The 26,156-nt window shown below is 38.8% G+C and overlaps 1 protein-coding gene across 2 annotated transcripts; it reads right to left on the bottom strand.

Annotated features, from left to right (window-relative positions):
* Positions 1-115: 115 nt before the first annotated feature.
* Positions 116-26,156, bottom strand: MRPL22 (mitochondrial ribosomal protein L22). 2 transcript variants are annotated; one of them, XM_003828960.6, is made up of 7 exons: positions 25,958-26,156; positions 25,831-25,879; positions 16,151-16,268; positions 10,631-10,696; positions 9,855-9,932; positions 7,018-7,087; positions 116-401 (listed from the first exon to the last, which is right to left on the bottom strand). In XM_003828960.6, exons 1-7 carry the CDS (start codon positions 25,983-25,985, stop codon positions 190-192), a joined length of 621 nt encoding a protein of 206 aa, XP_003829008.1. In that variant the 5' UTR covers positions 25,986-26,156; the 3' UTR covers positions 116-189. The 2 variants fall into 2 exon arrangements, with proteins under 2 accessions (XP_003829008.1, XP_008952644.1); XM_008954396.4 differs by lacking the exon at positions 16,151-16,268 and having other exon boundaries at positions 25,958-26,023.

Below are 26,156 nucleotides of genomic sequence, written 5' to 3'. Positions count from 1 at the left end.
ATGCATACAAATATGCCTAGAGGCTCAAAAGAAATGGGCAAAGCCTTATAAATATTCATTTACAACTAGCAGTTATACACTGTTTCAATAATTCAATGAGAAATCATAAAAAGCATTTGCCTTCAATTTTTGTTTATTTTTGGAAAATAAATGGCAAAATATATACACTGTGGAGTCTGAATCTCCTCATCATAGAGTGTGAACGATGGTCCGGCTGCGAAGCTGCTGAATATACTCTTTGGCATGGGCAACTGCCGTCTTTGGTGGCTCAGGTGGAGGTGGGGGCCCTTCCACCAACTTCACAAAATAATGGCAATAAACCTTCTCCATGATCCCAAAGCGACCTCTGCCATGGTAGCGGATGCGTTTCAGGCACTGGCCTCGTCCTGAGGTGGACTCAGCTAAACAGGAAGAAAAAGAGAATTACAGGAAATGAGTGTTATTCACAAGACTGATCAGCTGAGCAATTTCTGTCCTTTCCTTGACTGGATTCTGAGATTACATGGGCTCACTGGTTGGCTAGAGCAGGCTTGTCTCAAAACAACTATCTCCTGAATGCTAACTAAGGACCAGGCACTATTCTAGTGTTGGAGAAGTAAGAGTGCACAAGACTGGCAAGGCCCCTGCCTCCAAGCAGTTTACATTCTGGAGAAGAAAGATGCAAAATAAAATGATAATTTCTGCTAGTGACAAGTGCTGTGAATAAATCAGAATGAGATGACAGACAATGATGGGGTGTAGGGGACTTCAGACTGTGAGTGTCAAGAGGCATGCCTGAGAAAGAGACATTTGATCTAAGAGCAGAATGAATCATCTATGTGAATATCTAGGGACAGGGTATTCCAGGCAGAGGAAACAGCAAGTGCAAAGGCCCAATGGTGGGAATGCACTTGGCTTGTTTTAGGAAAAGAAAGAAGACTACCATGCTGAAGCATAGTAAGCAAGGGGAAGAGAACCACAAACAAGGAAAAGAGATTAGAGATAAAGCTAGGGCAAGATTACACAGGGTCCTGTAGGCTCAGGCAAGGAGTTTTTTATTTTATTCTAATTGTGATGAGAAGCCACTGGAGTCAATGGCTCCCAAATGCTGGTTCTCTGACAAGCTACATCAGACTAACCTAGGGAATGTAACTAAAATGCAGATGCTGAAACCTCACCTCTGTGGATTCTAATTCAGTATATCTGGGGTGGGCCTTGGAAATTACATCCTGGGCAAACACCCATACCCAACTCTCCCCAGAAATTCTGACTGACAGCCAGTTTTAGGAACTCTGGCACAACAGCCCCCTCAGCTCCCCTCCCCCATTCTGTATATCAAAATTTGACCTTGAAAGTTTAAAGAAATCTTTTAAATAGTATGTAAGGGCCGGGCGCGGTGGCTCACACCTGTAATCTCAGCACTTTGGGAGGCCAAGGTGGGCGGATCACCACAAGGTCAGGAGTTTAACCTTGGCCAACATAGTGAAACCCCGTCTCCATTAAAAATACAAAAAATTAGCCAGTTGTGGTGGCGGGCACCTGTAATCCTAGCTACTTGGGAGGCTGAGGCAAGAGAATCGCTTGAACCCGAGAGGCAGAGGTTGCAGCAAGCCAACATCCACCACTGCACACCAGCCCAGGTGACAGTGCAAGACTCCATCTCAAAAAAAAAAAAAAAAAGTACATAAGAAGAACTGTTCACCTGTTCACCCACAATAAGTCAGAGTAGTAGCCAGCTACCTTCTGCTATTTTCTGAATGTATTTAGTCAGCTACTTGTTTAGTTAATAAGCCTTTTAAAAAGGTAAAGTCTACAGAATACATATCAAATTATCCATTTCAACACTCATCATTCTTATACACTTACTGTGACATACTTTATAAATATAGGGACTATACCAAAGTATGCACTTGACAACTCTCTAACTACGATATCCTTTAGTGAAGTAGGTTTCAGCAGAAGCTTCCTAGCTTTGCGAAAGAGAAAGCCAAGAATGAAAGTGAAAACTGCCTAGGGTCTAAGTGAGAGAGGGAAAGACCTACTGCCCTTTTATTAACTTCATTTAGTGGGCACTGAAAAAATGAGTTTACAAATTTCCAGAGAAAGCAGCATTACACAAATCACTTTATAAGGAAACCCCATCACGGCACGTCCCCTGGACCAACCTGTCTAGAGGAAACCTACAAATAAGAACAGTGAGACCAGAAAACTTCTAAAAAGCATTTTACAAATGTGATAGCTGCTTCTATCCAAAATCATTTATCTATCCAACTTGAGCACCAATTTCCAAATACTCAATGGATCACTAGATCACAATGATCAACCCCATCAGGGTCTACGTCGGCTCCCATTTCCCTTCTATCTCCCCCAAAACACAAATTTACAGAGATCTGCACAAAAGCAGAAGCTCAATGCCTGCTGTCAGTCATGATTTCATCTTAAAGCCATCGGCATATCTTAAAGCCATGATGCCATCATTTCTTTATGTCAAAACAAAAACATTAATTTTTCTGAAACATCCTAAGATTCTTTAATACACCGTAATGGGAATACCCAACACAGCCACCCTGAGGTGTAAATGAAATCAGGACTTAGAACATAGTTGCCAAACTGTTTCCTGGTTCCTCTCCTCCAATCTCTCCTCCACTAAGTCCATATTTAGGGGTTTCAAACTGCTTTTGTATATGGAATCATTTCAAGTAAAATGAAACAATATGTAGAAGCCTGATATATAAAACACTGTAACGCTGATCTGCTCCTATTGAAACGTGGGTCAAGGAAGACCCAAAACTGTGCCATTCATTCACTCAACAAACATTTTTGAGTTCCTCCTGGGTACCAGACTCTGTCCTGGGCTCCAAGGATATAGTGGTGACCAAGATATCAAGGGTCCCACTGCTAAACACCCCACAGAGCACAATTTCAAAACTACCGCTTATTGTTAGTACTTTTAAAACACTATCTTAATAACATAAATCTCTTACCCAAACCTCTTTGATATAGTTTGAACCAAATACACGGCCTGCCATGTTCAGTTCTCTGGAATATAGGCCCAATCTACCCTTCCCATTTTATCTACTAGAGGTCAAACTTCTACTTCTTTCACACTGTTCTCCTCATTGTACTACACTATTACTGCTTATTCCAACCTATGTGCCTCTGCATGTATGGCCACCCCACTTTAAAAATCTGCTCTTCTCCTGGAAGAGCATTCCTCTAGACTCCCAAAAGCCTATCTTCACATGCCAATTTTTTCTAGAAAGTCTCCACGACTATTCTAACCCATATTGACCTTTTCTTCTCTACTCCAACAATACCATTTGTCTGTATTACTCTTTTTGGTCCCAAATCATATGCTGTCTTTATAAGCATCTGTGTTTCATCTGTAAAAGTCACCTCCTCAACCAAACTTACACCCTTTTTGTATTGCCCCAAAAGTTCATGATCCATAGAAACAGAAATAATTTTGAAACACATCATCTGCTACTGAATATCATTTTTTCAATACAGAGGTCTCTGGTAAATCTGCTCAAATTCTGAAATAAGTTTCAAAGTTTTTCAAGTACATATAATACTAATGGTATAGACGGTATTATTATACTTCAGAAGAACAATGTATGCATTCTTCCAAAGAAATACTACTGTCAAAGAACTACAAGTGTTAAATGTTTTAAAATGACACAAAAGATATAACATCACCTATTTAATGTGGATAGTATGCACACAGAAAGTACTCAAATACTTTTTGAATGAAAGAATACATTAAGATATCTCAAAAATGAAGACAACCTGTGTTTTTCTATAGATAATACCCAATAGGTGTAATGAATTTAAAATATTGCCAATATTTTCAGGGCAGGCACAGTGGCTCACGCCTGTAATCCCAAAATCTTGGGAGGCCGAGGCAGGTGGATCACCTGAGGTCAGGAGTTCGAGACCAGCCTGGCCAACATAGTGAAACCTCGTCTCTACTAAAAATACAAAAATTAGCTGGGTGTGGTGATGCATGCCTGTAGTCCCAGCTACTCAGGAGGCTGAGGCACAAGAATTGCTTCAACCCTGGAGGCAGAGGTTGCAGTGAGCTGAGATCACACCACTACACTCTAGCCTGGGTGCAGAGTGAGACTCCGTCTCAAAATAAATAAATAAGTAAGTAAATATATATACACACAGCGAATATTTCCTATTAGTAGTATTTAGGTAAATACAAATCTTGAAATTGTAACATTAGAAGCCCTCCCCTCCCACCTTCATCACTCTCAGCCAATAAGATTGATGTACAAGGTCAGTTGATCACTTTCCCTAAAGTGATTCACTTTAGATGCCATGAATCACTAAGCAGAGACATTTTATTAGTCCATATCCACTTGTTAAGGCCTATTCACAGTATCATTAGTCATCATTATAAGTTTGAAAGGGAAATGAACTTTCTAAATCTGTGGTCATGCAACACCAGGTATTAGCTTTACACCAATGACAGGCATTTGAAAGAATTACCATATAATGAGAACATATGCTATCAAAAAAGCACTTCCTTTAAAATGCCTATACTTATTTCAGGGTACTGAAAGAACCATTGCTGAACCAAAATAGTAGCCAATAAGTAACTAGTTTTTCAAAACTCTAACAGAAGTCTATGGAATGAAATGTCTAGGCCTTTTCCAAGAACACAGTAAGATAAATCAGTTTCCCATATTTTATGGTTAAGAATCAATAGTTTATTAAACTACTGAATATTATTAACTCGTTTATTAAATAAACAGCTTCCTAGGCCTCTCCACTGGGGTTTCAAGTCCAGTGGGTCTGTGCCGAGGCCTGGGAATCTATATTTTAAATAACAACTTCAAGATGATTCTTAAGAAGAAGCTTGGCAAATACAGGGATAAAATGTCTGACACATCATACTCTTCCTGAGGGAACTCATCTCTTTTGATTATGGAATTAGGCATCAAAATACTTAGTGAATGAAAAATTTTAAAAATCATAATATAAATCCAAATTTATTAGCCTTACTTAAGTCATCAACACAGAAGTAGATGAAAAGACAGTACAGGTAAGGCAGAGATTTTTCAGCAGAAATGTGCAAAAGAACTCTGGATTAAAGGGTCAGACAATGTGGCTTATGCCCGTAATCCTAACACTTTGGGAGGCTGAGGCAGTAGGACTGCTTGAAGCCAGGAGTTCAAGACCAGCATAGGCATCTAAGCGAGACCTCTGTCTCTACAAAAAATTTTAAAATTAGCTAGGTGTGCTGGCACGTGCCTCTAGTCCCAGCTACTCAGGAGGCTGGGGCAGGAAGATGACTTGAGACCAGGAGTTCAAAGCTGCAGTGAGCTGTGATCACACCACTGCACTCCAGCCTGAGTGACAGAGCAAGTCCTCATCTCCAAAAATAAAAAAAGATAAAATAAAGGGTCATTTATGTAGGATTGGTTAAGCATGTTTTTGCTTAATGGCAACAGTGGACCCTGCTCCTTCATTTGGAGCAACAGGATTAAGCTCTTTATCCTATCTCTCTTTACTACAATTATTGAAAAGGATTTAAAGACAGTTATTGAAAAAGGCTTAAAGACAAATCATATTTCATTTGTATCTGAAGTCCATTAGAAAGTCTATCAGCTATGAATCTCACATCCCTGTGAAACTGCATAAAATTAATTAAATTTGATTTGATATTCAGAGTCACAGAGCAGGAAGAATCACCAAGAGGTTTTAAGCAAATGGTCTTGCTCCTCATCCCTTCCAATGATTCCAAGCCCTCTCCAACATTATTTATTCATAATGCTCCCAGAAGAAAATGCTTATGATTAACTACCATGGCCCTGCATCTTGAGTTGCCATTTTGATTTCCCTTTGCATCTTTGCATGTATCAGAATAAAATTATACAAGATTCAGCTTTAAAATAAAGCATTTCAACTGAAAATCAACTAATTTGAATTTCAGGAGGTGTGGTGGCCAACATCAATGCCAGGTGAGTTGAACTGAGATTTTAACCTAACCAGCACAGAGGCTATGTGAAAAAGTAGAATTTAGATAATTTTTTTTTACTCTAATTGTTGAAAAATTATAAAATACAACTAATTCCCCCTGTATTGGTTCAGCCCTTTCTCCTCCATCTGGAGAGTAGCTGTTCCCCATATCTTGAATTTAAAATAGCTTTAAGTAAAATAATCTTTATATGTTGGTATGGCAGATTGAGAAAACTTTGCTTCAACATCAACATCTTTGTTTGAATATAAAACTGCTGAGGTTAGGAGTAATTGCTGTAGTGAGAAAAAAATAATAACTCCAACCACTGCTCCACTTTCCCATGGTGTTGGGAGGAGGCAAGAGAGCTTTGTAATAAACATTAATCTCCTTCTCGGAAAAGAACTGTGTGACGGTCTGCAGCAAAAAGATTCCTTACATTTGTACAGCACATCATGCTTCCCAAAGCATTTTAACTTATATTAATTTAATTTGATGTGGAACAAGCATGTAAAAGCAGAGCTAATGCTTCAGGATGTAGTAACAAAGTGGAACAAACACATCTGGGTCATCTGAGCCTTCCAAGGCCCCTTGGCTTTTACAATTCAACAGACCTTCCATTTTGATAATTGTAAGGTTAAATTACAGGACACCTTTATGGATTAGGCACCTGGCTTGGCACATTATAAATAAAAATTTTTTAAATGCACCTGTGATTATTTACCTCCTTCTGGTTGACAAACAACTTTAAAAATGTGTTAATACTAACTGTTATAATATTACAATTAAAGTACCACTCTATGTACCCCAGTCTTGGTATCTATTATTTAATAATCATTAGCAATTGGCTTTATGATCTCAGTCTCACTACAGAACAGGTAAAACAGTACAGTTGTCATTTACACTAAATTAAAATTGGCATGCATACAGCTGAAGAATAAGCCATTACTAGCAATTTTCACTGACAAACCAAGTCCTGAGGAGTTAGATATTAAAGACTGTTGTTAGATAAAAAACATGGCATTACTACTGAAGACATTTTCTAATGCAAAGAATATTAAAAATCTTACCTATATATAAATTGGACCTGAATTCCACGTTATGGTCTCTCACTGCCATATCTTGTGCTTCTAAGAGAACCTTAAATAAGAAAAAGAAAAGCATTTATACGGCTAACCCTGAAGTAAAATGGAATTAAGTTTCTCATCTCTCATTATCTCTGTACTATGACTGCTAATCACATGCTTCCATAGTCAATTTTAAAAAGAGAATATCAAATGATAAGAGTACAAAGGAGAAGGGAGTTTTCCTGCCTTAGACCAAGAAGTGTAAATGCATAGAACACAGCCCATCCTACTAAGTTTTAAATGACATGTGTAAGCTATAAAGGAGATAGCGGTGCTTGTAAGCAGTACCCTTGGGAAGGAACATTATGTCTTTGAGTCAGAAACTTGTCAAAAGTTCCCAAGGCCAGATGCAGTGGCTCACATGTCCATGGTCCCAGTACTTCGGGAGGCCAAGATGGGATGGGCAGATCACATGAGGCCAGGAGTTTGAGACCAGCCTGGTCAACATGTCAAAACCCCGCCTCTACTAAAAACACAAAAATCAGCAGGTGTGGTAACACATACCTCTAATCCTAGCTATGTGGAAGGCTGAGGCTGGAGGATCACTTGAACCCAGGAGGTAGAGGCTGCAGTGAGCCAAGATTGTACCACTGCACTCCAGCCTGGGCAACAGAGACCCTATCTTAAAAAACAAACACAAAGTTCATGAAACTCAATAGCTTAATCTTACTGAAAAGTCTTAGCTGGGATGGTGGCTCATGCTTATAATCCCAGCACTTTGGGAGGCTGAGGCAGGAGGATCCCTTGAGGCCAGGAGTTCGAGACCAGCCCATCTCTACAAAAGTAAAAAATCTGCTGGACGTGGTGGCACACACCTGCAGTTCCAGCTATTTGGGAAGCTGAAGGACGAAAATCCCTTGAGCTCAGGAAGTTAAAGCTGCAGTGAGCTGTGATCATGCCACTATACTCCAGCCCTGGGCAATGGAGTGACACCCTGCCTCTAAAAAAACAAAAATCTAATTAAAAACTAGAATAAAATAAAAATTCTTAAACTTTGGATGCAAATAACCATTAATATCAGACAAGTAGAGAAAATCACACTTGATATAATAATCTCCTTGAAGAGGTTAATTATCAAATTTACTCTCCATAGATATTTTGAATTAACTTCCTCCAGAACACATTTTTGTAAAAATATGACAATTGGGCCAGGCGTAGTGGCTCTCGCCTGTAATCCCAGCACTTTGGGAGGCCGAGGTGGGCAGATCATGAGGTCAAGAGATTGAGACCATCCTGGCCAACATGGTGAAATCCTATCTCTACTAAAAATACAAAAATATTAGCTGGACGTGGTGGCACACATCTGTAGTCTCAGCTACTCGGTAGGCTGAGGTAGTAGAATCGCTTGAATCCAGGAGGTGGAGGTTACAGTGAGCAGAGATGGCGCCACTGTACTCCAGCCTGGGCGACAGGGCGAGGCTCCGTCTCAAAAAAAAAAAAAAAAAAAAAAAAAAAAGACAATTGTCAGAAATAACAGAAACCAAATCTTTCACGCCTTAAAAGATAAAGAATGTAGTACAAGGCTGGGTACACAACAAACACTTGTAAATGCATTCTGAATTGAATATAGCAAAATCAAAGCATTACAAAGGAACCCTTTAGAAGTCTGAATCTATCAATCTCAACTATTTACCTATTACTACTAAACTGAAAGGTATGAACTGACTTTTGGTGAGAATTAACTGAATATATAGAAAACAATGCTGATAGCCCCAGATGGTAACGGACAATAATCAATACAACTTTTTGAAAAAAGAATATTAAAAAAGAAAAATAGGCCAGGCGCAGTGGCTCACGCCTGTAATCCCAGCACTTTGGGAGGCTGAGGTGGGCGGATCGCCTGAGGTCAGGAGTTCAAGACCAGCCTGGCCAATATGGTGAAATCCCATCTCTACTAAAAATACAAAAATATTAGCCGCGTATGGTGGCGCGCATCTGTAGTCCCAGCTACTCGGGAGGCTGAGGCAAAAGAATCGCTTGAACCCAGGAGGCGGAGACTGCAGTGAGCCAAGATGGCGCCACTGCACTCCAGCCTGTGCAACAGAGCTGGACTCCGTCTCAAAAAAAAAAAAAGAAAAATATATGTAATAAAAAAAGAATATTCATGTTCCTAGAAAGAGTCACCACAGTTACCGTCAGCATATTTGTATCTAGTGAATTAGCTACATTTAGAGTTGGAAGGATCTTTAGGGGTCATCTAATCCAATTCCACATAGTTTAGGTGAGAAAAATAGAAACTGACTGGTTAAGTGTCTTGCCCATGGTCACAAGAAAAAGATCAGAGAAAGGACTAGAGTCCAAGTCTCTTGAGTTCCAGTCCAGGGCTCTTTCCATTTAGTTACAAAATTACTTAGTTATAAAAACTCTCCTTTATAGGAAAAAAAAAAATCTTCAAAAAAATATACCTTGAAGTTCAGCCTTGCTCCAAGAAATAAATAATATATATACACAAACACACATACATACACACAAATACACACATATACGTACCAAGCCCCAAATCATTAAAAATAAGATTCATCACATCATAAGCAGTAAAAAACAGATAAATATTTGGTGGAAATAAAAGCACCTCAGGAAATAAACCCTAAAGCACACAACATTCCTAAAGTATACACATATTTAATAAACTGAGCACCCTAAATCTGTATTATATAAAGTATGCATTTACAACAGAAAATTTAGGGAATTCATGATTTAGGCTAAGCTTACTAATAATTGCAAGACAGCTGCATTCCCCAGTTCCCCATTCCCTACCACACCCAAACTTGTAAGTTTACCTCTTTAATTATTTTGGCCCCTTTTTTGTCATTGAATTCCAACTGAGCCAAAGCCTGGTCAATAGACATTCCTCGTATCTAGAATTAAAGGGTGAGAGACAAAAGAAAATAAATTAGTTTACAAAGTCAATGTTTCCTTTTCAATGAAAGTCTTACATAATTTGAGTAACTTCTAAAAACAGTGAATTGAACCCAAATAAAAGAGAAGAAAACAAGTTTGAGAGGAGATACTATTCTCTTTCAGTCAAAATGAAACAAACATTTTAACCATAAAACTGAGATTGTAATAGTTTCAATAACATTAAAAGACAGCAAACATGACAGAGAGACCACAGGTTGGTAACAACTACACTAGGCATTCAAGGCATCTCCTTCTCCTATAGGATAAATGTATTACATGTATATTTGCTGCTTCAGTCTCCCCTCATCTATAAATTTCATTTCCTAGGGAAAAAAACTTAAAAGCAACACTTTTAAAACAGGTTGAATCAAGTTTACAGATAAATAGGTGGGTTTCCTGGATTCTCTGGTTATAGCCAAACTCCTGATGCCTTTTAGTACCTATCTATCCAATGTGATTTAGTTTCTCAGAAAAAGGTGAAAATTAAGGAAAATCATACATCTCTGAACAATCATTCTTTTGACTACCTACCAATTATATCATATTCCTCACAAATCTTTTTTATTTTTCAAATCCTGGGGTGAGGGGTGGGGAGGGGAACTCATAGCTTCTTTCCTAAATTATTAATTATATGGTAATAGTCATTGCAGCTTACCAATTTTGCCAAATACCACATCTTGTCTTTGCTGTATTTTATTTGTCTTCGACAGTGGTAGATTTCCTTACAAATTGGAAAACAAAGGACGAAAGAAAATGTTAGCAGGTTTACCACAAAATGACAATAACATATACTGTTATTTAAGTTTTTACTTTCTAGGCCTAAAGAAAATGCTGCCATAAGAAATAGAAACATTACTAAGAATTTAAAGATTATTTTCCCCTACACAAAGTTGTATTTTTCCAAAGTTTCACTATGTTAAAAGATTACTACGGGAGAAATAGAAACTATACAATGGCTGGTTTGTGTCAACACTTGCAACATTTCTATCCAAAGAAATCCTAAAAGATTTAAATGAAAGTATCTTTAAAACATTTAGCTGATTAAAAGAACAAAAGAAAAAGTACAAGAAGAAAACGTTCATTATTAATGAGGAGAAAAATGGCAAAATGGACAAAAGTGTTTTCATGTGAAAAGCCAATATTCTAGGTGTTTGATCAACAGCATAGGTTCTAGAATCAGACTGCCTGCCTGGATTTGAATCCTAACTCTGCCATTTACTAGCTACATAATCTTGAGCAAGCTACTTAACCTCTCTCTAATTTTCCTCTTCTGTAAAATAAATAAAATGATAATTAGAGGGAAATAAAATAACCTATTTCAAGAAACCATTTTATAGTGCTTGGCACATGGTAACTTCTCAGTAAATGTTAGCTTTTATTATCTTCTATTTAAAGTTGTAGGTATGTCCTGTTTAATTACAATGTATAGTTCAAAAAGCACTTTTCACTCATTATTTCATTTAGTCTAACTCTATGAGTTGAGAGAGGAAACATTTTACATATAAACTGAAAATCAAAGAAATCAAGTGACTTGTCTAAGACCAGAGGTTTGCAAGAGACAAAGTTGGAACTCAAAGAACAGAGAAGTATGATACACCTGATACAATGTCTAGCACATCTACTTTCAAAAGTTCCTCTATTGACTCTAAAACCCACTTTCTTTCCACTACTATACCAAACTGCCACTTTAAAAAAAAATTAGAAAACATGTCTTATGGAAAACTATAGCAAGGAGGTCTCAAAACTTTCTAACATTCTGACTCCTGCTGGAAATTTTCAAATGCCTTAGAAAGAGCAGTTTTCTCAAGTGGCCATCTTTTAATATGTGGCAGATTTCAGTTGCAATAGAAGCAGACAGCCTGAAACTACAGCAATAGCCTAATTACATTTTCAGCAATAAAGTTTCTTGGGGAGACAGGGAGAGGAAAGAACTATCATGACTGATAATAATAATCTGCAAAAATTAATCCACTCAATGAAATCTTTCATATAGAAGAGACCCTTGGCCGGGAGCAGTGGCTCAGCCTGTAATCCCAGCACTTTGGGAGGCCGAGGCGGCCGGATCACAAGGTCAGGAGATCGAGACCATCCTGTGAATGGTGAAACCCCGTCTCTACTAAAAATACAAAAAAAAAAAAAAAAATTAGCCAGGCATGGTGGCCGGCGCCTGTGGTCCCAGCTACCCGGGAGGCTGAGGCGGGAGAATGCCGTGAACCCGGCAGGCGGAGCTTGTAGTGAGCTGAGATTGCGCCACTGCACTCCAGCCTGGGTGACAGAGCGAGACTCCGTCTCAAAAAAATAAAAATAAAAATAAAAAAGAAGAGACCCTTTAATTTGTGCATTCTTGTGGTGGGATAATTTTAAACCTTAATTTTGTATGATTACCCTCAAATTTTACACATATAAACAATTGTAATCCTGACCAGAGGATGGCAAAAAGAAGAAGTGTTTACAAGAAAGGCAAAAGTTAATCATCCTCTTCCAAAACTGAAAAAAAAACCTCAGCATTTACTGTGGGCAGGTGAAATGTCTAAGGGCACTTTCTGAAGATAAACGAGACAAAGTCTCAGTACATAAGTATCAAGCAAATAAAGTAACAAAGGTGGAGGTCAGAAGACCTAGTTATATATCTCTGCCATTAACTGACCTATACAGCAAATTAGATAAAGTGAGGATAGGATACGTAAAACAGTTATTCAAATGAAATAAATGTATGTCTAAATTATAAAATGTCTAAATCAATAATTTTTAAATAAATCAATTTATTTTTAAATGCATATAATAATTCAAATGAGGAAAAAGTGTTACCTAATAAAAGTTCTGGCCAGGCGGTGTGGCTCATGCCTGTAATCCCAGCACTTTGGGAGGCCGAGGCAGGAAGATCGCTTGAGCCCCGGAGTTTGAGACCAGCCTGGGCAACATGACAAAAACTCGTCTCTACTAAAAATACAAAAATTAGCTGGGAGTGGTGGCACATACCTGTGGTCCCAGCTACTCAGGAGGCTGAGGTGGGAAGATCTCTTAAGCCCAGGAGGTCAAGGCTATAGTGAGCCATGACTGCACAACTGCGCTCTAGCCTGGGCAACAGAGTGAGACCCTGTCTCAAAAAAAAAAAAAAAAGTTTTAGGCCAGGTGCGGTGGCTCACATCTGTAATCCCAACACTTTGGGAGGCCAAGGTGGGTGGATCACTTGATGCCAGGAGTTGGAGACCAGCCCGGACCACATAGAGAAACCCCATCTCTACTAAAAATACAAAATTAGCCGGGCGTGGTGGCACACACCTGTAATCCCAGCTACTTGGGAGGCTGAGGCACAAGAATAGCTTGAGTCCAGGAGGTGGAGGCTGCAGTGAGCCAAGATCATGCTACTGCACTCCAGCCTGGGCAACAGAGCTAGACCCTGTCTCAAAAAAAAAAAAAAAAAAAAAAAAAAAAGTTCTTATTAGAGCTTTATGAGATTCAGATTCACATTAATGTATTATTATCAGTATGCTGACTAATCCATAAATTAAAAATATGTCTCATATAGAAACGGTTGTTGGGGGAGTGAAGAAAAAGAGGAAAAATAAGAAATGGTAGCTCAAAGAGTTTTGACACAGTCTCATTACACTTTTCATTTATTTAACATAGCTTTTTTCAAAGATACTGCAAAAGGAAACTGAAGCCCAAATTAACAAGGTGTGACTATCATAAAGAAAGCCATTTAATTTCTCTCTGGCTCATTTTCTTTTTTTTTTTTTTTTCCCCTGAGACGGAGTCTCGCTCTGTCACCCAGGCTGAAGTAGTGCAGTGGTGCGATCTCAGCTCACTGCAACCTCCGCCTCCCAGGTTCAAGTGATTCTCCTGCCTCAGCCTCCCAGTAGCTGGGACTACAGGTGTGCACCACCACACCCGGCTAATTTTTGTATTTTTAGTAGAAATGTGATTTCACCATACTGGCCAGCTGGGCTTGAACTCCTGACCTTGTGATCTGCCCACCTCAGCCTCCCAAAGTGCTGGGATTACAGGCATGAACCACCACACCCAGCCTTCATTTTCTTCATATGAAGCCCCATATAAGATAAAATCTACATAAGAATCTATATTCTTTGGAAATTGGTGCTAGCTAAACTACGAAGTTAGTCTTAAAAATATGAGGAGTAGCCTAGAACAACTCTACATTGGTAACATTCATTTTTATTTACTGCTACGGGGTTTGCTCACTATCCCATCCACTATTATTTATTGACTATATATTCTAATGCAGAAGATCAGAATTAGGTAGAATGGTAGATATTATCTGGCCCTCTTTTCAGCTAGAGATAAAACTAATTTTAATAATGGCTGCAGCTGGCAGATTGGAAATTCTAAGGGACATTGTATATTATAGCACAGTATTATGAACTATATGGCCAGTGAATAAATTATTTCTGGTAAGTTAGGTATTTATGAAGAGTATCGGTATTCCCAGTCATAACAGGTACAACTGATGTACCAATATTAAATTACTAAATACTATTTAAAGTCAGAAAATGTTCATATTTCCCAGATGTCATAATTTGTCCCCCAAAGGATTGCTGAAACAAAATCTGTGCAAAATAGAGAAATTAAGGTTTTCCAAAGTACCTATATCAAATCAAATTAAATGTCTTCCCACAGGCACTTGTATAAGAAGGATAAATGATACAAAAAAGTTAATCAAAATAGTTTCATTAAATATAACACACAACAAATTACTGGATTGATAGTGTTCATCATTTGCTAGAGTTAAGCAGATGACATACTACTAACTATTTGAATTTTGCCACTTGGGATATATCCTAAAGTACATTTTTTTAGTATCTAAAGATACTAAACAAAACAAACACACAACAAAATTGTGCTGTTATAGATTCTGGACTTGACAAATACTGTTATAATTTATTTCCAATTAATACCTGATTTCAGGCCGGGCGCGGTGGCTCACGCCTGTAATCCCAGCACTTTGGGAGGCCGGGGCAGGCGGATCATGAGGTCAGGAGATCGAGACCATCCTGGCTAACACGATGAAACCCCGTCTCTACTAAAAATACCAAAAATTAGCCGGGATGGTGGCAGGCGCCTGTAGTCCCAGCTACTCGGGAGGCTGAGACAGGAGAATGGCGTGAACCCGGGAGGCAGAGTTTGCAGTAAGCCAAGATCGCACCACTGCACTCCAGCCTGGGCGACAGAGGGAGACTCCATCTCAAAAAAAAAAAAAAAAAAAAATACGTGATTTCAAAGAGCTCAGGTAAGAAGCAAAAAAAGTTCATTAGTTACAGAAAAATTTTTATTTATGATATTTGTGCAATTGTGTAACGTTTCATTTAGTCAATTTTGGTTAATTACAAAATGGAGACCAGCCTGGCCAACATGGTGAAACCCCATCTCTACTAAAAATACAAAAATTAGCTGGGCATCGTGGCGGGCACCTGTAATCCCAGCTACTCCGGAGGCTGAGGCAGAAGAATCCCTTGAACCCGGGAGGCGAAGGTTGCAGTGAGTCAAGATCATGCCATTGCACTCCAGCTGGGTGACAGAGCAAGACTCTGTCTCAAAAATAATAATAATAATAAAATAAAATAAACAAAATGGAGTCAATACTTAATAGCCTAGACTGACAAATCTTTCAAGTTGTGATGTCATGACAAAATATGAAAGTTGAAAAGTTATTTGTTTATTCTGTGCAGATAACGATAAGATAAATCTCCAGTAGGAACCCAATGATTAAGTTCAAACTTTAGGTTCAAATTGCAAAACAAACAAACAAACAAACAAACAAAAAACAGTGTGTCTATATTCAAATATATAACACTGGAAAATCATATACATAATTTAAACATTGGCCAATAGTTTAAGTCATTCTTGCCAACTCCACATGCTCCATCATTAAGAGCTCATCAGCAAGCCTCTCAGAGTCAAAAATCAGTATGTCTTAAACTATTAGCTTAGTTTTAGAGTTAAGGTCCCTATCCAGGAGGTTAAGTAAAGGCAAACAAATAAGTAAAGAATAACAATCTTTTTCAACTATTGAAGAGATAAATCTAGTACATCTTCTCTGTCAATTAGAGCGAATGGTTGTATAATTTTTTTTAACACAGAATAATAAATCATTACTAATCACTTAAGAGTAAGAGCACTACCAGAATTAAGAGATTAGTTCTACCCACGAACTTACTGCTGGTCTCCGAGGTTCTCCAGGCAGTTGTGGAGGATAAACAATTTTATTCTTCTTCTCCCATTTTCGAGAAATGTCAAGAGAAGCACTTGTGTGGATATATGATTGAGGTAAAACACTGTGAAATGAAAGAAGCCTATAAAACAACAGACACTTAGGGGACCTTTTTGTAGAGTTTACATATCTTTTGAACCACTTCAGCTCCATTTTGATGAAAACAATTTAAGGATCACAACTGGAAATATTCTAGAGGTATTCATTAATAGAGACTACTTTTAAACACAACAAAGAGACAGTTTATTAGAGGCTAACAGGAGAGAAAGTAAACACATATAAGTCAAACCGTTAATAGATATTAACCCAAGATTTCTTGCCCTGACTGGCCAATAACACTGTCTTCTATAAGTCACCCACTCCTAAGAAAGATTTAGAGAAGACATAATAATGAGCTCTCTGATCTGACCTGTAAGATTGCCCAACTTTGTTGAGTAACTAAGACAAAAACACAAAACAATTAGAAGACAGTATAAAACCACGTAACTAAAATATGGGAAACAGCAGAGGATTTCAGAGGTGACTTCAGGTGAATCTTGAACATCCTAATTGATATGGCTTGGCTCTGTGTCCCACCCAAATCTCACCTTCAATTGTAATCCATACATGTTGAGGGAGGGACCTGGTGGGAGGTGATTAGATCACTGGGCAGTTTCCCCCATGCTGTTCTCGTGATAGTGAGGGAGTTCTCATGAGATCTGATGGTTTAAAAGTGGCAGTTTCCCTGCACTGTCTCTCTCTCCTGCTGCCTTGTGAAAAAGTTGCCTGCTTCCCCTTCACCTTCCCCTATGATTCTAAGTCTCCTGAGGCATCCCCAGCCACGCAGAACTGTGAGTCAATCAAACCTCGTTGGTTTATGAGTTACCCAGTCTCAGGTAGTATCTTTATAGCAGTGTGAAATGGACTAATATACTAATTATCAGAGGAATGGGGCAACGACATATATCATCTATGCAGAGGTACAGAGTTGAGAAATAAGTGGAGGTCTGACTGAGTCAGAGAATTTGTTAAGTATTGGAAAGGTCATTGAGGCTAGAGTGGTTGTCTTTGAATGCTAAACTAATAGGCTGAGACTTGATGATGAAGATCCCAAATTCACTATTCCTTGACCTCTTCCCCCACACTTTAACTGCTTTAATAATATACAACTAGTCATTCTCCCTCTCCCATTTTCCCCAGCATCCACTACTCCCCTATATCACTAAATAAAATCACTCTTGAATGGTGTTCTAGAGTTTATCTTCAACTTCCCAATGATTTTCATCCTGCCAGAGCTAGTCACCAAATCTTACAGATAAAATAAAGATTCCCCTGAAATCGTTCTCAAATGCTTTACCTCTTCCCCATTCTAATTGCCACCATCCTATATAGCAATAGCCTCTAGATTGATTTCTCTTCCATCAACTTGCCCAATTCCAATCCATCTTTCTCTGCTTGAGTACCAAATGAGCTACCCTTCCATAATTCAGAGCTACTCATGTCATCCTCCAGCTTAAAAACGTCTGTTGAAATAAGCAAATGAATAGTTATGTAATATTCTAATGCTATCCTTTTTTTTCAGTGTCACTGACTACTGGGATTCTTGGTATGGAAATAAGCAGAAAAGGTTCCGCCAAAATCCAATAAGTACTAGATCTCTCCACTGAAGAGGTGTAGAAGCAATGAACAATCTAGTAGCAATTAGTGCCCCTACTTCCCAGATTACGGTCTTGAAATACCATTTCCTATTGAAGAGAACCAAAACTTCTGAGAGAAATGGCTGATTGCAGATCTCAAGCAGATAACATACAAAATGAGCCTAGAACATCTTGTCATATCAGAAAGCAAAGAAGCCATCAAAGATTACCAAGGTCATGTCAAAGGCACTCAGGAGCCAACTTGTGGATGCCCAACAAGCCAAAGATGGGACAAGCCAAGCATTAATGAGGACAATAATTGTAGTGGGTTGAAACACATCAAATATGTTTAAAGCCATAAGTTCATAATAAAACCAGGAAAAATACAAATTAGTTACCATTAGAAGATGCCAGTGAGCCAACTTGTTATTTTGAAAACTGGTGAATGAAGAGAAAGAATGAAGAAAAAGACAAGACTTATCCTGTCTTTCCTATACAAACTGTACCATTAAGTTTCCAAGTAGTAGATGAGGGAAAATTTGACTTGTATAAAGTTAGTAATGAAGGAATAGCAAATTATAATAGCATCATCTTGTAATCCTTAATAAACTAATGGATAAAGGAGGCGTTATGTGCCTCCTTATGGAAGAACACACCACCCACCATCCACAAAGTAGTCTTTCCTGCCCAAAATGAAACTGGGGGCTCAAGCCCCTAGATTCAAAATAGGAAACACAGAGAAAAGACAACATGTTACGTAATATCATGGGGATGCACTCGGTAAAATTCAAGGTATAGAAAACGCTACAAAACAACCAATTGTCTCCAACAAATAAATTACAAGAAAAAAAGAGGGTTGAATAAAAAACCTACAGAGTAAGAGATTTAACAGAAATACCAATTAGTTTCAATATGTGAACTATTATAATTTAAAAAGTATGACAGTTATGAAGCCATTAGAAGTTTAAATATCAAATGGATATTTAATGCTTTTTAATGAGATAATAGTAAAATATTTATGAAAATGATACAGTGGGGGGAGTGTTTCAAAATATGATGAGGGAGAGTACAGGTTATAAATAAGATTGGCCATAAGTAGTAAGTGTTGAAGTTGGGTGACGGATACATGGAGGTTCATCAAACTGTCTACTTTTGTATATGTCTGGGCATATCCAAATAAAAAGTTAACACAGCAAACTTTGGTATTTCCCTACTGCCCACAATACAAAGTCCAGACTCTTTAGCGAGACATAGAAGGCCTTTCATAATCTAGACCCAATCTGCCCTTATAGCCTAGCCACATAGATGTTCATTGTTCCCTGAACAAGCCTTTATTCAAATTGTTTTCTCGTCTTATTATCTCCTGAATGAAATGCTTATCCTGTTTTAAGTTCTAGCTCAAATGTCACCTCAGTGTGAAACATCACCTAATCCCTTATCTGATCACGATTCTCGCGTTAATACTTTGTTCTTGCCAGCCATACAGCAATGACTTAGACCACTGTACTATCATAAGTGGCTATAATAGAATGAGTTATTGTACTAAGTGTACAGATGTTGAGCATTTAAAGGGCAAGTCCGACTTTCTTTGTATTCTAGCACCAAGAACAATGTCTGGTACGTGGATACTGCATAAACATTTAACTCAGACTTACATACTCAAAGTGGTTGTATATTGGCATATTCTCATACAAATATGCAACTTGGATGATTTACTTGGCAAACAAAACCTTTGTTTTTAGTCTTCAAGCCATTTAGACCAAAGACTCAAACAAATCTATTCTTCTAGTGTATCATTTTTACCCCAAGTTCACTATCTCCTATCCTAATATCAAAATTAGTGCCATCAAAATACCTAACAAAATCAATACCTTTGCCATCCACATTTAGGTTCCAATGTCTTAACTGAAAAGCACAAAATTAGGATACATGATGTATGAAGGCCTATTTTGCTAAAATAAGCCGAGTGGTGACAGCTGAGGCTACAGAGTCAAGCAGACCTGGGTCTAAATCCTAACTCTAATTTACTAGGTGAATGGCCTTGGGGAAGTCATGTAACTTTCTGGGTCTCAGTTTTCCCATCAGTAAATAGACTAATAATAATTACCTCATAGCCTTCTTAAGAAGCTCAAATGCAAGTAAAATACTTAAACTGACACTTAAAAGGGCTCAATAAATTTTAGATATTATTACTTGTAGAATGAGGAAAATAATACTTACTTAATACTGTTGATGGATTAATAATTAATATAGTGCATCCTACAATGTCTAGCCCATGACAAACACTGATGGCTAGTGTTATTTTTAAATTAGGCCCTTTGGCCAAGTATGGTGGCTCACGCCTGCAATACCAGCACTTTGGGAGGCCATGATAGGAGGACTGTTTGAGGCCAGGAGTTCAAGACCAGCCTGGGCAACATAGCAAGGCCTTGCCTCTGTTTTGTTTATTTTATTTTGAGACAGAGTTTCACTCTTGTCACCCAGGCTGGGGTGCTATAGTGCGATCTCAGCTCACTGCAACCTCCGCCTCCTGGATTCAAACGATTCTCCTGCCTCAGCCTCCCAAGTAGCTGGGATTACAGGGATGCACCACCACACCCCACACCTGGCTAATTTTTGTATTTTTAGTAGAGACGGGGTTTCACCATGTTGGCCAGGCTGGTCTTGAACTCCTGACCTCAAGTGATCCACCCATCGCAGCCTCCCAAAGTGCTAGGATTACAGGTGTGAGCCACCACACCCGTGTTTCTTTTTTTAAGGGCATAAAAAAAAAAACAAAGTTAGGCCCTTTGAACAGTTAATCTCTCCTGTCCCCACCCCCCAAATAAGTCCTGTGAACTGTAAGCTTTAAATACACAATTTCAAAGTTTCTTCTCAAGTTTATAATCATAAACGTTTATGGTTCTATGTAGTTGTCACCTCTTTGGACCTTGGTTTCTTTGTTTGTGAAAACAGGAATTAGACTACATCATCTATAAGGCCTCTCCTAACCTTAATTCTATCTCTAATCTCATCACCAACAGCATGACAGAAACATGAACCCCTTTGCTACAAACCAATCTGAAAGATTTCTTGAGTCAGGCCCATACCTGCTGTACCCGCCTAGCACAGTACCTTGCGCTCTTCAAATCTTCAATACATATTTGGTGAATTAAATCTGTTGCTTCATAAATTAAACATACTATGAATTAATAATGTCAAAGCTTTCTGAATTCTTATAATACTTTCAGGACTCAAATAATTCATAAACTGAATTATCAAGCAAAGACCAAACTACTATAATCAAATTAAATTAAAATATTATTCCAAATGGGGTGCTTAATTTAGAAGTACAGAATATCAAATCAAAAGTTCCTATGTGCCCTCTCCTGGCCAATTGCTGGAATAACACTCAATTAAAACAAAATGAAGCAACCTTAAAACAGAAAATACAGACAAATTCTAATTCTAATTATCAGTCCTCATCTGAGAGTGACCTAAGTATCTCTGGTCACTCGCTCTTCCTTGAGACACTTTCTTTAATCGGGTTCCAGGACACTTGGGGTTTTCTTCTCCCCTCTCTGGCCACTCCCCCACAGTCTCCTTTGTTGTTTCCTTGTCTCCCTCCCTGGTCTGTAATGTTGGCTGCCTTAGGCAGGAATCAATCCTCGGACTCTTTCTATCTACACTCACTCCCTTGATGAAGTCAACCAGCTTTGCAGCTTTAAACATTATCCATGCATTGATGACTCCCAAATGTACATCCATTCCCTGAACTCTATAAACTCATATACCCAATTGCCTACTCATATCTCTACTTGGATGCTTACAACAGCTCAGATTTAACAAACCCAAAACTGAGCTACTAATATTCTCCCCAAACCTGCTCCTCTGGAAGTTTTCCTAGCTCAGTAAATGGTTAACTCTACCCTTCCAGTTGCTCAGGTCATAAACTTTGGTGTCACCCTTCTTTCTCACACCTCACATCCAATGCATCAACAAGATCTGTCAGGTGTGGTTAATGTACTGCCAGAATCCAACCATTCACTTACCTTCACGGCCACCCTAATCCAAGCCACCATGATCTCATACCTGAAATAGCCAACGGTCTCTGCTTCCATCCTTGCTCCCCATCCCCACCCCAGTCTATTCTCAACACAGCAGCCAGAAAGAACCACTCATAAACATAAGTCAGATCATATTACTCCATGCTCAAAACCTTACAACAGTTTCCCATCTTGCTCAGAATAAAAGCCAAAGTATTTACAAAAAATAATAAGGCTCTATATGATTTATGACTCCCCCTTCCTCTCTGACCTCATCTCCTGTCACTATCCCTCTCCTTTTTGTCATTGTTCCTGACACCAGATATGGTTCCTTGGAGCTGTTGCACTTACTATTCTATTTGCACAGAATGCTGTTTGTTCAGATGTTAGCACAGCATGCTTCCTCATTTCCTTCAAATCTTTACTCAAATATTATCTTTTAGTGAGGCCTTCCCTATTTAAAACTACAAGTTCCTCTCTCAAACACACATACTTCTTATTCCCAATCTCTGCTTTATTTTCTCGTAAGCAGATGTCACTATCTAATATACTCTATATTTTACTTATTTTGCTTATTTGCCCCCCTTACTATATTGTACACCCCATAATGGCAAGGGATTATTGTCTGTTCCTGTTCCCTGCAAAATCCTCAGTGCTAGAACAGTTCCCAGCTCAGAGCAGGCACTAAATACATATTTGTAGAATCAATGAAAGAATACAGAGACAGGTAAGGTAAGAGGACTGAGTGTAAATAACTATGCCAAAATTTTACACATGGTTGGAAACTGAGGAAAGCTTAAGAGGATATGCCCCCATCTAAAGGGTGGTACAGACAGGCTTGGTGGCTCACGTCTGTAATCCCAGAGACTCGGGAGCCTGAGGTGGGAAGATCACTTGAGCCCAAGAGTGCGAGACCAGCCTGTACAACATAGTGAGACTCTGTCTCCTAAAAAAAAATATTTTTTTGGCTGGGCGTGGTGGCTCATGCCTGTAATCCCAGCACTTTGGGAGGCCAAAGCGGGCGGATCGTTTGAGCCTAGGAGTTTGAGACCAGCTTGGCCAACATGGTGAAACCCCATCTCTACTAAAAATACAAAACTTAGCCAGGTATGGCGGCCTGCACCTGTAGTCCCAGAAAATATTTTGTTTAGATCCTCACTTTGACATTTAACTGTGTAACCTTCAGTAAGTCACAAAACTTCTCAAATGTATGCATCAGTAAAATAGGAGACTTGGAATTCAAAAACTGAAAACTGTCAGTCAGCTAACAAATATAGCCTACAGAGTAATCCTAGCACTTTGGGAGACTGAGGTGGGAGATTACTTAAGCCCAGGAGTTTCAGACCAGCCGGGCAATTATAACAGGACTTCGTCTCTACTAAAACTCAAAAAAAAAAGTCAGGTGTAGTAGTGTACGCCTGTGATCCCAGCTGCTTGGGAGGCTGAGGTGGGAAGATGGCTTGAATCGAGGCTGCAGTGAGCTATGATCATGATACCGCACTCCAGCCTGGGTGACACAGCAAAACGCTGTCTTTAAAAAAAAAAATTTTTTAATATCTATATATGTATATATGTGTGTATATATATGTACATATGTGTATATATGTATATATATGTGTATATATGTATATATGTGCATATGTGTGTGTGTGTATATATATATATATATATAAAAATATATATCCTGCAGAAATGTTTTATTTGGTCAGCAGCAGTTTTCTTAACCTAATTCAATGTTTTTAGACGAGGAATACACTCTACTGACCACCACAGGCCCTCCTACTCTCTCATTTTACACAGACAACTTCCCTTAGTTTATTTATTTCTAGTCTGGGGCCTATATGCAATTAAGTTTCCTGGCGGCTCATGCCTGTAATCCCTCCAGGCCAAGGCAGGAGGATCACTTGAGCCCAGGAGTTAGAGACCAGCCTGAGCAACACAGCAAGACCCTAAAAATTAGCCAGGTGTGGTGGCATGCACCTGTAGTTCTAGCTACTTAGGAAGCTGAGGTGGGAGCCCGGGAGTTTGAGGCTGCAGTGAGCTATGACCACAGCACTGCACTTCAGCCTGGGCACAGAGCGAGACCGTGTCTCCAAAAAAAAAGGAAAAAAAAGTTTCTAATCACTGAATCAGATTATATGCTAAAATTTTACATGGTTATCATGAACATTATTTATACCTTTCTACTTAGTTTTCTTATGGTCATTTTCCCCACTAGAAAATCCAAAATAAGGATTCACAAAATTATGTAATAACTTCAGAATTGCAAATAGCCTTAGAGATTATCTAGCAAAATTAAACACTCTTGTATCATGACATAGAGGAAAAGACTAAAGGCAAACTGCTTAAGTTTCTTGCTCAGAGCTTCTTAATACAAGTTGGTGCAAGCCAATTCAAATCAATATCAAAATATTTACCTGTGTAAGACCTTATGCTGGAGGTACAACAATAAATAAATGTCCCTACTTCTCCAAGATACACAAGATACACAAGCTAGTAAAGGGCACAGACACATATACATGAAGTCATCATAGAAGGCACACATGCTAAAAGGAAGGAAAAACTAATTTCTTTCCATTTTAGAGAGACCAGTGAAAACTTCCTGAAGGGAAAACATCTGAACAGAGGTTTGAATAATGGGTAGGACTGCTGTTATAGACAAGATGTGAGGGCATAGTAGGAAAAGCCAAGAAGCAAGTAAGTGCAAAGTATATTCAGAAAAAGTAAGTAAATCAGCATGGTTGGGGGAAGAGTGATAGAAGATTATCTAAGAAGAGTATAGACAAATCCTAAGAGCTACTACTTCCTATTTTCTTCTTTAGCCCACCTCTTTATCCCCCTCGGACCCAAAAACTTAGAAAAGGGTTAAATATAATTGGGAACTCAGTAATAATTTATAATAATAAAAACATTAATGGCAACTAGAATTCAGAGTGGGATTATCACATGCCATAAACATACTAAATACTTCATATGCCTTATCTTGTTTGAATTTCCTTTTTAAAATCTACTAGAGCTACATACATGGCATGTGCCTGTAATCCCAGTACCTCAGGAGGCTGAGGCAAGAGAATTGTTTCAGCCCTTAAGTTTGAGACCAGCATGGGCAACATAGAAACACTTCATCTAAAAAAATAAATAAATAAAAATTAAAAAATTTTTAAAAACCTAAGAGATAGGTACTAACATAACGCTCATATCATAAAAGTGATAACTGAAGCTTATTAACAATAAGTAACTTTTCCAAGATCACAGTTAAAAAATGGATTCATATACAACTCATCTGTCTGCAAAGCCTATGAACTAAACCAAAATCAATGCTAACAAATGGACAGACCAGAAAATTTACAGATTATCAATTTTCAAATACCGATTTTTTATTTTGGGGAGAAATACAGCGACTACTTACCCTAACCTTTAATGAATGCTTTTGTCCTAAGGCTACAGAATGCTCTGGTATAAAGCTTCAAAATTTCCTACAACTGAGTGGCCTTAGGCAAGTTATTTTACGTTTGGGGACTTCAATTTCCTTGTCTGAAAAACGGGTATAGCAGAACCTACTCGTAGAATGTTATGAGAGTGAGTTAAGGTATATAAACCGCTAAACACAATGTCAGGTACGACGTAAAGCAGAGTTGTCCACAGCACGGTCCCTGCCCATGTAAGCAAGTAATCAGAGAGGTAACTTGAAAAGTTGAACGCTTCCACATGGAGATGGAATAGTCTAACCTTGTCCAGAAAGATCACAGTAGACGTTCGGAAATCGCATTTACAATCGCCCTTGGGTTATGGGTAATCCTGATCCCTGTACAGTTTATGCAATAAGGTGGAGAAAAAATAGAGTGACAAAGCAGAGACTCGGGCTGTCTCATTCGCCTCAGTAACCCCAGAGCCTAAAACACAGGCACGGAGGCGCTCAGTTACCAACTGGCAGAGTACTAAAGATGCCTTGGGCCCTTCCGAAACTCCGAAGCGAGAGACTCACCCCAAGGCCAGCTTCCCCCGGCTCCTCAGGTTATGTATCCATAACGCACCTACAACATCAACACAAGCCGTCAACTCAGATTCCATCTCGACTCCCTTCTGTCGCTTAACCACTAAGAAATCCTTACCCAACTGTTCCAGTACTGCCGCCGCCATCTTTCGCCCTCCCGCTACGGAAGCCTCCGAGTTCAAGCGCCTTCTGGACAGCACGCATGCGCAATACTCTGGATTTCCTGTGGTGCTCTCCCACAAGCAGCACTTACACCCGAGGTGCCGTCACGAAGATCGCGAGCACTGGGCCGGCGCTCGAGGTGTGGTCAGGCGAAC

This window comes from Pan paniscus, chromosome 4 (assembly GCF_029289425.2).
Source record: "Pan paniscus chromosome 4, NHGRI_mPanPan1-v2.0_pri, whole genome shotgun sequence".
Classification (NCBI taxonomy): domain Eukaryota; kingdom Metazoa; phylum Chordata; class Mammalia; order Primates; family Hominidae; genus Pan; species Pan paniscus.
This window is presented reverse-complemented; position numbering and strand designations above follow the sequence as displayed.